Source organism: Borostomias antarcticus (assembly GCF_949987555.1).
Source record: "Borostomias antarcticus genome assembly, chromosome: 14".
Classification (NCBI taxonomy): domain Eukaryota; kingdom Metazoa; phylum Chordata; class Actinopteri; order Stomiiformes; family Stomiidae; genus Borostomias; species Borostomias antarcticus.
In genome coordinates, this window is record NC_140247.1 from 13,223,252 (window position 1) to 13,240,063 (window position 16,812).

The window sequence follows — 16,812 nt, forward strand, 5'->3', positions numbered from 1 at the left end:
AACAAGCAAATGATTAAACAAGCAAGCAGTTTTCTGGGCCAGTTGTAATGTTAAAGGAACATGAAATAAAATAAAAAATCTTCAGTCAAAAACTAGTGGTCACAATAGTTTTCACTGGCCGCTATGGTGAGGAACCCTGGAACAGGAGAAGGTTGGGAGGTCTACTCAGCGACAGTCCATCAATAAGCGAATGCAATTAAAACATGACAACATGGCCTCTCATGGTGGAGGACTGATGGTGATAAGCTTCTCTGGACATCTTACAGGAGCCGGACCACAGAACAGTCCATAGCAGCTGGGCCAGGCTAACCCTAACCCAGTTAGTCTAGTAGTTACAAACAACCAAAATGCGAAGTTGATGTGGGAGTAACATTGAGTGGGGAGTGGTCAGTGCTTCCTGGAGAGGGCAGGGGGGCAGGTGACGTGGGGTGTGGTAGATGGGAGGTTGAGTCTGGGGTGTGGTAGATGGTGGGTTCAGTCTATGGAGCACATGGGACAGGTGCAGGGTGGAGGTTGGTGGGTCCCAGTCTATCTGTACTGGTAGTTCATGCTGGGGTCTCCCCTGCCGTAGCCTACAGGGTTGTGGTACGGAGCAGCGCCGGCACCATAGCCCTGGTTGGCTCCAGCTGGGGCGGTGTAACTCGATTGGTTGCCGTAACCTATTGGCGAGAGGAGAGCGGTGATCAGTAAAACAATGTGGATATACAGAAGACCACCTATCATTAAAGTATCCATCCATCCATCCATCCATCCATCCCCCTTTGTTACATCTGTGAAATCAGTCAAATCACCAAACATAATAATTTGGGCTGGGATTTATTTAAGGTGTGGCAGGTTGTTTTGAACTGGAAGAACATTTTGATTATGGTGATATTGTATATGCATGCAGCTTCCACTGTCGTACAGCAAATTAATAAATAAATGTCTGCATTAGTTTATGGTGATTGTGTGTGTGTGAGCGAGTGAGTGAGTGAGTGAGTGTGAGAGAGAGAGATGTATATATAACCTGAGCAGAGAGCAAGGTTTAGTCCCAGCATGTTCCCAGACTTGTGCCTCCAGTTTGGTTTAGTTACTTACTGGTTTGGCTAGTTAGCTAGCTTGTTTCTAGAAGCTATCGTACACAAGGTGGTCTCTATCTACAGATGTGCTATCTATCTAGAGACGTGGTATCTCACCTTCATAGCTGTAGTCCTGCCCCCCACCAGCCCCTCCGGTCACCTGGCTGGGGTAGGCAGTACTGTAGGCGTAGCCTCCTGCACCAGCCTGGTTCTGGTTGAAGTTCTTCTTGCCTGGCCCATAGCCCTGGCCATACTGGTTATAGGGGCTCTGACCTGGGGGTGGGTTGGCCTGGTAGCCCCCTGGGGGCCCTGGACTCACCCCTGGGGGGCTGGGGAAGACTGGTTTGGCACCCTGGTGCATGGGTGGCTTCTTAGTGGAGGGTTTGGGGGCTGTAGGAGTGGTGTAGCTTCCATCATTCTGGTAGTAGGAGCCATAGGCTGCAGGTGCTGGCCCTGCAGGGTTGGCAGGGGGCCCTCCCCCAGTGCCTTGGGCCCCAGCTCCACCGTTGGCCCCCCCGTTGTTGTAGTAGTCTAGGAAAGAGCGGCAGTGTTCAACAGAAGATCTGGTGGGGGAGGGGGTTTGTATGGTATCACATTTATTTATTTGTTTACAAAAAAAGTCAAAGCAGTTTCTACACAAGAAACAAGAACCAAGAGAAAATGGTAAAGACACCAATTGGAAGTGGTTGATATGAAACATTTTTCAGAAATCAGATATGTCATCACAGCATGACAAACAGTCAACAGTTTAGAGAAGAGTTGGGTAGGCCAGGAGATCAAAGCAGAGGGCTTCAGTTGTCTAGGTAACGGAATGGGCGGGGCCCCTACTCTCCCAACGGGCAGTTCATTGTCTGTCCTCCACAAAACAGAAGTTCTCCATTGGCCTGGGGTTGGTCTGACCACAAAGGTCGGTCTAAGGGAAGAGGGTGAACTGGCAGGTCCAGGTGTCCATGTGTCTCCGTACAGTAGTTAGATAGAGGGTGTCAGGTCTCTAGGGTGTGGGAGGGTGAGGGGTCGTACGCTCCAGGGGTTTGACTCAGGATGGCGGTTCATGTTGCAGGAGTACTATTGCATTTTTTCCTCTTTCTCTATGATTTTTTTTAATCTTTAATTTGTTTATATTGGATGATCTATGTCGCAAATTCGTGGTTGCCATAGCAGTCTGAGACAAAGTCACCTAAAAAGTGAAACAGGGCAGAGAAGGGGAACAAAATTAGAATTTTTTCTCTAATTGTCTGCCGTAGAAAAAACGGCACTATGTTGGCTAACAGCTTTCTTTCCGTTTGTTGGCTAACAGCTTAACAGCTTTCTTTTCGGTGTGGTGGGACTTTTAGATTTCTCTGCTCCTGTCACACTCTAGATGGTCTAGAATGGATGGTCTAGATGGTCTAGAATGGTCTAGGATGGTCTGTCCTCAGAACAGGCTGCAGGCCGGAGAGGGTCAAGAGATACAGAGTCCGGTGGCTTAAAGCAGAGAAATGTAAAATCATTATAGACCCTGGAATAATAAGTGCACTTATGTAGGTTGTTTCTGTGGTAGCGTCAAGTAAGAGTTCAGCTAAACACTCAGACAACACAATGAGTCTTTCTGCTCAGACAACACAAGAATAGTCTTTCTGCTTAGACAAGCTCGCCAAAGTAGTTAACGTCCATAACGCAATTAAGTCTGTTTACAAACTGTCCACACTGCAATTCAGTCTGTATTTACAGACTGTCCACACTGCAGTTCAGTCTGAGATACAAACTGTCCACACTGTCCACACTGTAAAGTCCAGTCTACGTTTACAGACTGTCCACACTGTAAAGCTGAGTAAGAGAAAGGAGGAGGAAGGGAGTACTTACTATATCCAGAGTTACCACTGTTCCCGTAACCAAAACTTCCAAAGCCTCCTAGAGGGTGACAGAGCCTCAGTTAGGGGTAGGGTTAGGGGTCAGAGGGTGACGGAGCTTCACAGTTACAGGCTGCACAATCTTCTGATTCATAGAGTGAGTCACTTGTAAGCCGATGATGTCAGAGAGCTCTTTTACCTTGACCGTAGCCACCACCGTTATTGAAGCCTCTCCCCCTCCCCCGGCCTCGGCCCCCTCGGCCTCGACCCCGGGGGTTGGCTGCAGGGTCTCCAGGAGGGCCCCCCATCATGCCAAAGCCAGGGTTGTGCTGATGGGAGGGACACAAACACAGGAGTTTCAATGAGCAGACCCACTGCACTGGCACAGCAGGGGGTTGAATATCCTTCCCTCTCAAGATGATCCCATACACATCTAGATACATGGTATACAACACTACACAAGAAAGATATTTAAACACAACAGTTTGATATGATTACATTTAAAAGTGAGGGTCACGAGATCAAGGTGCCATTCAAAAAGAACGTTTTTGCCTCCTAATTTAACCACAGAAAGTAAACTTTGTTTCAAATCTGGGGTATTCCAAGTTGAAATGTGACTGGCAAGAGGTGTGAAAAAACTGGTTAAGGTAAACTGGACAAGAAAGGAGGAGTCAGGAGGACTAACTGGACAAGACAGGAGGAGTCTGGAGGACTCACCATGGGTGGTCCCTTCTTCTTCTTGGCTGCCTCAGACACAGAGCCTTCTGGGAAGAGTCTCTCCAGAGCGGCCAGTGCTGCGTAGGCCTTGGCCACCTTCTTATTGGAGCCGGTACCCTGGAACTTCTGATCATCTACCTCCACCTGCAGCACAGACAGACGGGTTCAGACCAAGGTTATTATAGTTAACGAAAACTAACAAAAAAACTAAAACTAGGTGTGAAAAAACATTTTAATTAACTGAAATAAAAATAAACTAGACTTTACAAAAAAACGATAACTAACGAAAACGGTATTGTGTGTTTACAAAACTAACTAAAATAAACTAAAATTATTGAGAAAATGTCCTTAGTTTTAGTCTTTTTCATTTCATACATAAGCCTAGTATTTTGGGTGGATATGAAATCTATCCTCCATTTTTTCTTAGCTGTGCCCCTGCGCAGAAGTAACCTGACGTGCGCCAGATGGCTTGTTTCACACGGAGTGAAACAACGTGAGCTCGCAAGATCAGGATAGTCTCATGAGGCTAGCGCAGAAGAAAAAAAAACGAAAACTAATACTGAAACTAATAAAAACTAAACTAAAACTCAGCATTTTCCAAAAAATAAAAACTAAACTAAACTAACAAACCTGCTTTAAAACTAATCAAAACTAAACTGAAATTGAAAACAAAAAGTTAAAACGATATAAAAATAAAAACTAATGACAAAAGCAAAACTATTATAACCTTGGTTCAGACACACAGACGGGTCCAGACACACAGACAGGTCCATACACACAGACAGGTCCAGACAGACAGACAGGTCCATACACACAGACAGGTCCAGAGACACAGACAGGTGAACATTTTTAGTTCGTCTCACTCACCTCCATGATGAAGCGCTTGTCGTGGCTTCCACCAGTCTCTGAGATGAGTTCATACTTCAGGCCACGCCTCTTCTCATTCAGCTCCATCACAGGGTTCTTCCCATGTTTGGTCAGGATGGGGCCCTGCCGTGCGCTCTGCAGGAACGAACACACACACACACAGTTAGGGTTAGAGTTAGAACGAGGGAGGCACTAGACAGAGGGTTAGGGTTAGACTGAAGGATGCACCAGACGAAGGGATGCACCCATATCAACATTTTGTCCGATCTGGACTGAGCACTTGGACTCCCCGGGCGTCATGAACGATGGCTGCCCACTGGAGGACAGCTTGGATGGGATGAACGCAGGGAACAATTTCCACCGGCGGCCCCCGAAAGTTGCATGTGTGCTGTGTGCCGCGTCGGTGCTCACTATGTGTAATGTATGTCACTGTGTGTCACTCTGTGGCAAAATAAACACCCCCCCTCGGTTCCTGTAATTTGTATTTCCAAAACATTTGGAAAGCCCATAAATCATAGATTTACCGCATTGTTTCCTCTTAACAACAACAACAACGGCAGCCAAGACGTAAATAATCGGTGGTTCACATGGGAGCGGTTTTGCACATCCGACTGATACTCGATATGAGTGTTGATATATCACGCGTCCCTTCGGCGCTCTGCAGGGCTAACGAGACGGGTACCTCGCCGGCGTCCGTGGCCTCAGCGCTGGTGCTCCCTGTGGCGGCGGCCGCCGCTTCGGTGTCCGGGGCGGGCGGGGCGCAAGGCGGGGCCTCCTCCACGGCTGGCTCCGCCTCCTCCGTCTTGATTACTGGCTCCGAGGTCTTCAGCTCTACCCCTGTGGGCAGGCCCATGTCCTGGAGCACCTAAGATCGGACAAAGTGGACAAAGTTACCTTTATTTAAGCAGGAAGTACCTTAAGGAAGCCCTTTACACAAAACAGACAATACAATATATACCAAATACACGAAAATACAAATGTACACGAAAATACAAATGTACAAAGTTGCTACAAGCTAATGAAAGCAATTACAAGCATTAAAGGTCCCTGATCAACCCTTTGAATTCCCCTCGTCGAACCAGTGTCCAACTTTTAAAGAGCACCGACGATTGTTCCTTAGGTAACGGCACAAAATAAACCGATTGGCCAATTCAGGATATTTAGAGAAGCCAGCTGCTGGATCCAGGCTCACCTTGACCGCCACATGCAGCTTAGCGGTGCGCTTGGACGGCCCCGAGGCCTCGTAGCTCTTGCTGTCCACCTCCACGGCCATGGTGAAGACGGGCACGTGGACCGGGCCGGTCTGGGACAGCAGCTTGTACTGCAGGCCGGGCTTTAGCTGGTTCAGGCGCATCAGGGCGTTCATGGTCTGGGGGGGCTCCGCCTTCTCGTCCGGGGCTGGTGGGGGAGGGGGGGGGGGGTCAGTCAGCCACAACTCAATCGATACATATTTGCCTTCCTCCAGGTAATCTCTGATCTTGCGTGATGAGATCAATAAAAGGTAGATAAATGAGGTAGATGAAACAAAGAAGCTCATCTATCGAATTATGTATTATCAGTCATTACTTTAATGACTTGATGGTATTCAAACACTGGCTGCTTCCGAAAGCTGCAAGTTAATTGGCTGGTAGAACAGGAGACTACAATTCAGAAGTGCTATAATCCAGTTCTGCTCTTGCCTATACAATAAACAACAACGGACCCTTGCCTATACAATAGCCAACAACAATCGACTCTATACTACTGTACATTTGAACCAACACCCGACCAACAATTGAACACATTGCCTATATAATAGAAAATAACAATTGACTGTATACAACTGTACGCTTGAATTTTAATAATGGCACCGCCTATATTACAGTCATAGCCACAGTCATCTATAATTGGATGGAATAAGTAGATGATGGTCAATCTGATAGACTACTGGACTACAGATGGTAAATTGCCAGATTGGGAAGCTTATGTCTAGTTGTGTACCTAGGAACTGGAATGAGGAATTAATTAGAGCTGATAAGATACTGTAAGTGATATTGTAAGAAATTGTAAGGACAAGCGATAAGAATTCCAATGTACCTGTACTGGTTATATAGGGCGAATAAACTTTCTATTGTAGCCAACAGCCTGGTATCTGAGATTGCAGCCACATCAACACCTACATTTCTTTTGCAACTTTTTCTTCTTCTTATTTGGGCTTTTGTCATCCCCTCCTTCCTCTTCCTCAATGGGCCTCTTCATCGGCGGGGCGTACGTTGTACTGGGTGGGATTTGGACTGGAACACATAACCAGAAGAGTGAGCTAGAACACACAACCTGAACGTGGCGGGCTAGAACATACAACCAGAATATGGCGGACTAGAACACAGAACCGGTGTGTGGGTTTTTACCTAAAAACTATGACTTATTTTTAACCCAGCACCCATTGCCTGATGTGCGTATTATAAATATATATACACATCTTAATTCACACTAGAAAACACAACCAGGACAGTGGGTCTACCCAAGTAGCGGAAAAGAGTTTGGTTTGTAACGGGGTCTACCTGTGGTGGATAGGGGTTGGTTTGTGAAAGGGTCTACCTGTGTAGTCAATAATAGTCTCTCCCCTGGGCTTCCTGGCCATCTTGGAAGGAAGAGGGTCCATCCCAAGCACTTTGTGAAGTTGTCCGAAGGCAGAAAGCCTTAAGGCATGCTGAGGTGCAGAGACAGGGGGAAAAAAAAGAGGTTTTCCACGGTCAAGGACAAGTGCCACCCCAACACACACGCACACACACACGCACACGCACACACTCTGACCTAGGCGTGGCTGCGTCTCACCTGTGCACTCTGAGTGATGTCCTCTCTCTGCTGCCGGTCCAGGTGGCCGATGGCGTCTGTCAGCTCCTTCTCACAAGGATCACAGATCCCTGCGCCGTCTGGGAATAACACACACCATTAGAACAATAAGCCATAATAATAATAGTAATAACACAATTATAAAGAGAGACGCCACATTGGTCAGGACAACATAGATCGGGACCAATAGATCCCAATAGACATAGGGATCAATAGATAATTGGGTTTCCCATTTGCTACATTTGGAAAGAAGTGGCTGGGTAAAAGCTAGCTATGTATTGTGAATACCATTTTATTTAAGTTTAGTTTATAGGCGAGTTAACAAGCTCAACTTTTCAGTTATCATGTAGAATTTGAATGGCTAGTTTCTGATTAGATCCGTCAGTGACTACGTTCACACGCACACTAAAATTGCACAATCAATCCGAATATGACAATTGTGCTCAACGAACCACAACGCAGCAGCAGTCCTTGCAGCTGGCTGCGCATGCCAGTTTCACATCGCATCAAAGCCACTAGCTTCAAGAAAACGACAGGAGACCACTGATGCTTTTAAAGCAACCTCGAGATTTAGATGGTAGCAGGGGCACAAAAGCCATCGTGGCCCCAGGGGGTAGAACTATTTTCGGGGCATGACAACCAGAGGGAGGTGCATCGATGGCCATGGCTGTCGTGTAATTCCCACCCGGCTGTGGAGTCTCCCCCTGGTCTTATCTCATTGTGGCGTGGTCATTATAGCGGTAGGGTTGTTGTATGCGAGAGGCACAGGCCACTTACCTGCCATGAGGATTCCAGAAGCAAGACATTCTAGAACTCTCCTCAGGGCTTCGCCTGCCCCCATTGGCCGGTTCCCTGTTCCTATGGCCTTCTCACACAGCAGCTCCAACGGCTGATGGGAAAGAAGGATATCACATCAGAGGACATGACCATAGCTAGCCGCCATCATCATCATCATCAGTTGCTAGCCATCATCATCATCATCATCATCAGTTGCTAGCCATCATCAGAAGCCATGACAGCAAAATACGCTAACCCATAACTTACAGAAGAGTCAAGGTCAAAATGCTCGCCTTCCTCAAACCTGCCTGGTAGACACAGACATTTCTCAAGAGACACATTGATTACTGGGGCAGAGTGAGAAGGTGACCATCTCCAGGCCGTGGTCAAGCCCTACACCTCCTCCCGACCACTATGCTCTGCTACCTCGAGGTGATTGGTCGCCGGCCATCACTCCGAGGCCCCTACGGTCAATCAACACAGTCATGCTCTTTTCTTTTTCTTTTGTTTGGAGTATTTAAGTTAGTTTTCGTTTAATGCTAGCCAGTTCGACTGCATTGTGCTAGCATTAGCAGGACATGAATGCCCGAACAAGAGGCAGCATGGAATCAGCTGAAAATGATCTCCCTCAATCAACAACATTAAGGGTAACTCTGAAATGAGGCCCTAGTTCAAAAATTCCAGACTATCCCTTTAAGCACCTATAGTATAATGCACACTACCGACGTTAAATGTAAATATTGTTCTTTGGATAAAAGCGTCTGCTAAATGACTGTAGTGTCATAACTGGGGCAGAGTGAGAGGGTGACTGGGGCAGAGTGAGAGGGTGACTAACAGAGTGAGAGGGTGACTAACAGAGTGAGAGGGTGACTGGGGCAGAGTGAGAGGGTGACTAACAGAGTGAGAGGGTGACTGGGGCAGAGTGAGAGGGTGACTGGGGCAGAGTGAGAGGGTGACTGGGGCAGAGTGAGAGGGTGACTGGGGCAGAGTGAGAGGGTGACTGGGGCAGAGTGAGAGGGTGACTGGGGCAGAGTGAGAGGGTGACAGAGCGTAACAGTAAAAGCGGTTCTGCCTGACAGGCAGGGGACTCACCCAGCCCCTCAGTGGGGCCCATGTGGGGACTCGGGAGCACAGGTCCCTCAGAATACGGATGACGATGACACAGGAGCGCAGCCCATTGGCCCTCGCCTGGAGACACAAGCAGGGAGGGGGCAGGAGGAGGAGGAGGAGGGGGAGGGGAGGACAGAGAGCTTTAGTCAAGAGGAAGTCACACTCTCTCTCGTGCACACACACACACAAACACACACACACACACATACATACACAGAGAAACTACTATACACCAAAAAGCCACACAATCACTACTGGCTTGACTTTGTCATTAAGTTTGATTTGAGTAGAAAAACTGTAGGGGAGAGTAAGTCTGCTATTTGACAACTCTGCTCCACAACTATGGCGTGCATTCCTAATGGTTCCAGAACCAGAACCTGAGATGACTGGTGGATCAGGGTACAGGACCAGAACCTGACACCATGGAGTCAACCAGGTATTCCTCCCAGCCAACAGAGCAGAGGCCCAGCTGGAAGGGAGCTGCTGCTCCCATGGCAGCCACGGTCCAATCCACAGTACTGCAGTGACTTAGCACTGCTAGAGCCCGCCATCATCATTCCAACAGGAGCTTGTGTTACACAAACACGATCAGGAGGACTTGGTTGACCACACAGAGGTATTGCACCTGTGCTCGTGTAGTGTTAGTCTCACGCCACTGGCTTTAGGCAGCAGAGATCAGCAGCTAAACAACACAGCGTGGGGGAGCTAGAAGCCTTTCATGACACAGCAATGAAACCCGTTAACGTCAGCAAAGCAACTCTACTACAGTGTAATAATGACAAAGGTTTCCTCAGAAACACTTAAAAAATAAAAAATAAACACACAGAATAACATCATATGGAATTGCTACAGGTGATGCTTGAAAAGAGAAAAGAGAATCACAGAAACTGGGCCAAATAAATAAAGAATGCAGCATTAAACAAAAACATCTGAAATCTAATTACATAAAAAACAACTGAAAACTACGTTTCTGAAGACAAATAAAGACAAGATGCAAACCTGGAACCACTTAGCGTGGCGGAGGGACGCCAAGGCAGTTAGGCATTTCTGCCTGTCCAGAACGTCCGTCGGATCGCTGCCTGTTAGCGTTTCTATTGGACGAGGTGGGATAAGAAGACAAGGTACAGTTTGACCAAGGGGGGTTCTGTCTCATGGCCAGGGGGACAGCCTTCCCAAACCACAGGCAAGGAGGGGGGAGGGGAGGGGGACCCCTCCTCTGGACGACTAGCCTACTCTCTCAGCCTGCCGGGCAGCAGTATCAACTCTCTCTCTTAGCCTAACGGGCAGCAGTATAAACTCTCTCTCTTAGCCTAACGGGCAGCAGTATAAACTCTCTCTCTTAGCCTAACGGGCAGCAGTATAAACTCTCTCTCTCTCAGCCTAACGGGCAGCAGTATAAACTCTCTCTCTCAGCCTAACGGACAGCAGTATAAACTCTCTTAGCCTAACGGGCAACAGTATAAACTCTCAGCCTGCCAGGCAGTAGTATAAACTCTCTCAGCCTGCCGGGCAGCAGTATAAACTCTCCATCAGTCTACCAGGCAGCAGTATAAACTCTCTCTTAGCCTGCCAGGCAGTAGTATAAACTCTCATTCTCTCTCTCAGCCTGTCAGGCAGTAGTATAAACTCTCGTTCTCTCTCTTAGCCTGCCAGCTGTAGGATAAACTCTCAGCCTGCCAGGCAGTAGGATAAACTATCCCAGTATGCAAGGCAGTAGGTGATCTTGATCACCATTACATACTTCGGATCTCATCTGTTAAGGTCTGTCTAGGTGTGGAAGCTGAGAAAATGAGAGGAGAGACTGGTCTGAAGAAGTTAGTCTACCTGTCTAGAGTTCTGCCTACCAGGCTGCCTCAGCTGTGCCCATCACTGAGAAAGTAACCCTAACCCTTCAGAAGTTACCCTAACCCTTCAGATGAAGTTACCCTAACCCTTCAGAAGACGTTACCCTAACCCTAACCCTTCAGAAGAAGTTAGTCTACCTGTCTAGAGTTGTGCCTACCAGGCTGCCTCAGCTGAGCCTGTCACTGAGAAGGTGGCGCCCCTCCCCCCCGCCCCTGTTCTCTGGGTGTGCTGCAGCCCCTTCAGAGACAGACAGCGGCCAGTTGGTCAAAGGTCCAGCGTCCCTAAAAATTGACAAACTAGAAGGCTTGAAAGAGAGAATCAGAATTGGAACCACAGGCAGCAGTAATCAGATGCATCCACACTGCAGCAAAACTGACTGCCTGTAAGGCCCCAACTGGGCTTCCAACAGAGACTGGGGTTATAGACAAGGCTAGCATAGGACCTGGTGGGTGGATCCACCTAACCCACTGGTTACAGCATCCCACTTGTCTGATCCACCTAACCTGCTACTTAGAAGACTGCCTGTTCCTAACCTGCTGATTATAACACCTCCCTGCCTGGGCCCGTATTCACAAAACATCTTAAGGCTAAAAGTAGCTCCTAATTTGAGGATTTAGGAGAAGCTCTTAAAAATAATGGGTGTGTCACTCCTAATTTTAGGACTCCTACATTTAAGAATGTCAATCGGTAAAATAAAATAAAAAATCGAATTAATTACATGATCTGTAATTAATTAATCTAATTAAACACAATTAATTGCATATAATTTTTTGCTGGGAAAAGCCCCAAATGAAGATATTTGAAAGACATTATATTATTATGGAAGATGCGTAAAGCATTGAATAGACATTACAAAAGGAGGCTTTTAAAGTCAATATATTGCTATATTAAATTATTATTTGTGATATCTTATGTGTAAGGCTATGAATCAATCAATCTATTGTAGCTGCATTGGAGGACGTAATTTGCAACGCTTCCGTTAAGCCCTTGGTCTTCTACCATAGCAACTGACCAGGCATATATTATTATTATTATTATTTACAATTAAGATTAATTTGCTTTAGTTTAATTAACAAATTATTCTTTCCATAATTAATTAATCTAATTAATGCGTTAAATTGACAACCCCAATTTCAATATCGTCAAACTAGTCCTAGTGTTGTCTATAGCCCCAGATCAAACTGGTCCTAGTGTTGTCTATAGCCCCAGATCAAACTGGTCCTAGTGTTGTCTATAGCCCCAGATCAAACTGGTCCTAGTGTTGTCTATAGCCCCAGATCAAACTGGTCCTAGTGTTGTCTATAGCCCCAGTGCTCCCTGAACAGGTACAGATGGCCAGCTGCCCATGGCAGGGTCTGCCAACCAGACACACGTCACACTTTGCTACTCATTTTTGCTGCAATGCAAACAGTTCATCATAGATATATATCAACACATGCAAACAAAGTGGTCTTTTTTTGTTTTGTTAAATTCTCAGTAAGCCTTCGTGTAGTTGTTGCCTTGACTCCACAGAGGAAGAGAAATCCAGGTCTTTAGCAGTCAAACAGCCTAACTAGCTTTCCTATACTGTATATTGGGCCATCAAAAATGTACATTACATTACATGGAACTACGAGAGTGTCTAAGGAGCTATAAATATAGCATGGTTCAATGACATTCATGTCCCCTAGCTCCATTGAAGGCCCAATAAACAATATCTGACTAGCCTGGGCCCCTGCCTGCCTGCCTGCCTGCCTGCCTGCTGGTTAGTCTTCCAGCCTTGGGGTGGGCCCCAGCGAGGCTCCGCCCCCATGTGGGCGCCTACCTCCGGCGGCGGCCTTCTCCACATCCTCACGGACCAGAGGAGAGGTCATGTGGATGGTCAGGCTGAGCGGAGTCTCCTTGGTGCTCTTGATGACGATGGTGGCGTCACGGACCGACTGGGTGACCACATACTTGTCCTCAGTGATAGCCTATCAGTGGGAGACAGGTGGTCAGTGCTAGCCTATCAGTGGGAGAGAGGTGGTCAGTGCCAGCCTATCAGAGAGAGGGCCTACCTTGAGCTGCACAGCCAGGTTGTCGGCCACCTTCTTCAGCAGGGTGGCGGTGGGCTTGTCCTTACACAGCAGCACCAGCTCCAGGTCTAGGTCTCCCTTCAGTAACAGACCCTTGGCCACCAGCCCCACCCTCATCACTCCTCGCAAGGAGCGCGTGGCCTGCTCCATAGCCTTGTGCTCACTGACACACACACACACAATACACACACACACAATACACAGACACACAATACACACAACACACACACAAGGGTGGACTGGGGTTAGTAGGGCCGAGTTCAGAAAGTATATTCGACTCTATTATTATAGGTCTATATAATTCTGTATAGGAATGATGCATATAATGGGGAACTGGTCAGTACCAGTTCTAACCACAAGAGGGCGCTCGGTCTATTGTCAAGAACAAGACAAATGGTAAGTGAACTAATATTGAACTAATATTTCATTTTCTGACAACCATAGGATTCAAGTAATACCCAGTCAATATGAGCGACAAACAATGCAAACAACATCCTTTTATTAGACCTATAGCCTAGCCAACTGAAAACAAAACAAGAGGAATTAGCCTATGCCCTATAGTGCTGGTCACTTGATCAGAATCAGTGATCGTTTACAATGCCTGCGGAGAAGATGCGCTCGGATCTTACGGAAGTAAGGTATTTCCTCTCTACCTAGATAGATATATACTATCGTTTGGCAGTTTTTTTGGCCATGTTGAAAAGATTGAATACTAACGAGGAGTGTTTGGGCATGATTAGAAGAGAGGGTGGGACTCGGGAGGCTGTGTAACGCACACTGCTTTGCGGTAGCTGACTAATCAAATCTACATTTTGAAGATTGATTGTGCATTTTGAAGATCGATTGCACATTTTTCCCCCCAAAGTTGATGACTAGTTGAAGTTCAAATATTTATTTGACAGCCCTAGAAGTTAGTTGCCCGAGTTATAATCACATTGTTTACAAGCACACTACTAAATCCCATAGGGAAGCCTTCCAGCCCTACTTACCTCTCCTCCTCATCTCACTTCCTCCCCAATCCTCCTCTCATCCCTCCATCTCTCTCTCTCCTTACCTTTCCTTCTCTGCCTCTGGTGCATCCGGGTCAGGCTTCACTGTCACCTTCTCCTGTTCGTCCAGCCAATCAGAAACAGACTTCAGGGCCCGCTCGGTGTGAGACACCATGTTCTGTACCCCCTCCAGCTCTTGCTGTGTGGGGTAGACTGCGGAGTGCTTGGCCATCACATGGCGGTCGTCGTTCATGAAGATACGCACGGCACGATGGCGCAGTGGGGGAGGCTGGTGGCAAGAAAAAAAAACTTCAATATCCCAAGAACCAGCCTTCAATATCCCCCACAGCCAACCTTCAATATCCCCACAACCAGCCTTCAATATCCCCACAACAAACCTTCGATATCCCACAGACACCTAACATTCTACACTGAGCAACTGATTCTATAGATACTGACTCACAGGGACTTCTACTACTGGTTAGCGTTAGGGCCTTGCTGCTGACTCCAGGCAAAGCCCTGTAGAGGACAGCGCAAAATGAGAGCTAACTGAACATCCGTGGGATATAGCTGCATCTCTCTGACTCCAGTCAAATAAACAGGCCTAAAGCTAAGCAGTAGAGGGCAGGACAGAGGAAGTTCACAGTCAGACTGATGTCTACAGGAAACCTTTCATTTTGCTCAATATGCGTCTTTTTTAATCCACGTATCCCATTTTAAAATAGTTAATGATAAGAGGTCTAGAATCTCCTGCCATGGAAGAGGGTTGAGTTAACTATACCATTGTAGCTGTGTGTAGGCCTGGCTGGAGAGGTGCTTCTCGGTGACACAGGGCTGGTCTTCCCTGTGGTCAAGGACACCAACTCAGCTGCGTGTGTCTGCGGAGAGACAACAACAAAGGACAGGATGACGCAGGTGAATTACTGTATGTTAACAGGACCCCTTCATTCCCTGGGATATAAGTGATCTGATAAAGAGGGTTGCAGGCAGCTGTGTAGGGTTAGGGCTGGGGCACCAGTCAATCACAATAGATAATCTCAAGAAGTCTAGGGCTGTAACTATTGCACATTTTGCTAGACGATTGTCTCAGAAAATTAATCCCATCGCGATTATTTGTGATTTTAGCGATTAGGGATGCACTTGAAAAGCATGGTCTGACGGGAGGTTTCTAGGTACCAGAAGGGTTCTTGAGCAGTGACATTTTTATGTTAAAAACTTACAGGGAAACTACATTAGGCCTATTCCTGCTACTGATGTCTTTTAATACTTCCAAGGCCAATAGTGAGTGAGTGAGTGATAACCTGAGTAGAGAGGAGGCTTGAGTCCCAGCTACCAGACCGAAGTGGTTTAGATACTTGCTAGCTACGTTAGTCAGCCATCTTCATAACATTAGATGAACGAATAAAATCAAAAACGCTGTCTCTGCGGGGTTGCTAGCCACAGATCTCCACATCAATCCTTACCACCGCCATAACATTAGGCCAAAGGGTTAGGCTCAGTCTATTTGCTGAAATTGAATACCTAGCTAGCACTAGCCTAGCATAGCTAGCACAAACTAGCCAGCGAATTCCAATACGCACTATATAGCGAAATTCTCCATGCAAAAGACTGAGCTAATCGGGGACATGGTATTAGTTTACTGTTTCGCTAGTTAGCTAGTCTAGCTACCCGTTCGCGTGTTTGGTCACTATTTGCTAGTGCTAACTTAGCCTATGCAAATTGGGCCACGGAAACACGTGAATTATTCTAACGTTATACTAGCTCGACATAAACATTATAATTTACAGGATCGTGGATTCAGGGTTGGGTTGAACGTCGATGCATGTTTTTTTCTGATCGCTAGCTACGCTATACTAACGTGGTCTGTCTAAATACCATTTGAGATGGAGCCCTAAGCTAACGAGCACTAGCTATACCGAGCTAGTCAAGCGAGCCTAACGTAGCCTACGTTATGTGTGGGTGTGTGGGTAAGAGAGTGTGTGTGGGTAAGAGAGTGTGTGTGGGTAAGAGAGTGTGTGTAGCTAGAAAAGAGAGAGCGGCATGGCTAGCCAGCGATAGTGCTATACTAGCTCACTCGCACAGTACTAGCTAGCAATTCTCTCGCTAGCTCCATGTCTCGAGCTGCTATCTTTAATCATGTTGAAATGCTTTTCTTAGTGCTATATTTTACCAACACGCGTATTATTTTAAAAGGAAGCTAATGGTAGACATCTGCCCAGGACTGATGAACTTATTAGCTAGAGGACAAACGCAATCGCGGTTATTTTCGCCGCATTCGAAGTCAGACCCGTTAGCTAGTCTAGTGCTAACCTTAGCATTAATGCTAACTAGCATAGTGCTGGTTAGCTAATGCTAAACAAAGGGGGTTGTTGGCTAGCACTAGACCCATCAACTTAATTGATGCAGGGTTAAAGTATAACTTACGCCTATATTTTTAGACTTACCAGTAGCTACAGCGACGTCTTATCGAGGATTGCTCCAGACAACTGTCTTATTAGTTAGCGTTAGCTGTAACAAGGACCTAGCACTAACGTTACTAGATAAAATCAAAGACGATTCGGTGCAACATGCACCGCACACTCCCGGTAGCAAGATCTCAAAGCTCATTGGCCGATGTATGCAATTGACAATAGAAGTGACCAATCATGGGCACGGTACATCATCAGAGTGGCTGTGATCTGAGTAGGCTAATGGATTCCTGCAAGTGTCGCTATCAGCTATGGTTTACAAAAGT

The 16,812-nt window shown here is 46.8% G+C and overlaps 1 protein-coding gene across 3 annotated transcripts; it reads right to left on the minus strand.

Moving 5' to 3' along the window:
* ilf3b (interleukin enhancer binding factor 3b) lies at positions 1-16,624 on the minus strand. Of its 3 annotated transcripts, XM_084448685.1 has the most exons (19): positions 16,523-16,624; positions 14,860-14,956; positions 14,144-14,367; positions 13,072-13,252; positions 12,840-12,987; positions 10,190-10,281; positions 9,173-9,268; positions 8,081-8,192; positions 7,286-7,383; positions 7,049-7,160; positions 6,631-6,744; positions 5,664-5,869; positions 5,154-5,336; positions 4,472-4,606; positions 3,605-3,748; positions 3,087-3,216; positions 2,901-2,948; positions 1,176-1,589; positions 1-659 (listed from the first exon to the last, which is right to left on the minus strand). In XM_084448685.1, the coding sequence occupies exons 2-19, from the start codon at positions 14,860-14,862 to the stop codon at positions 529-531; spliced, it is 2,571 nt and encodes an 856-aa protein (XP_084304811.1). In that variant the 5' UTR covers positions 14,863-14,956; positions 16,523-16,624; the 3' UTR covers positions 1-528. The 3 variants fall into 3 exon arrangements, with proteins under 3 accessions (XP_084304811.1, XP_084304812.1, XP_084304813.1); XM_084448686.1 differs by lacking the exon at positions 16,523-16,624 and having other exon boundaries at positions 14,860-15,018; XM_084448687.1 differs by lacking the exons at positions 1-659; positions 1,176-1,589 and adding an exon at positions 1,768-2,235.
* Positions 16,625-16,812: the final 188 nt, after the last annotated feature.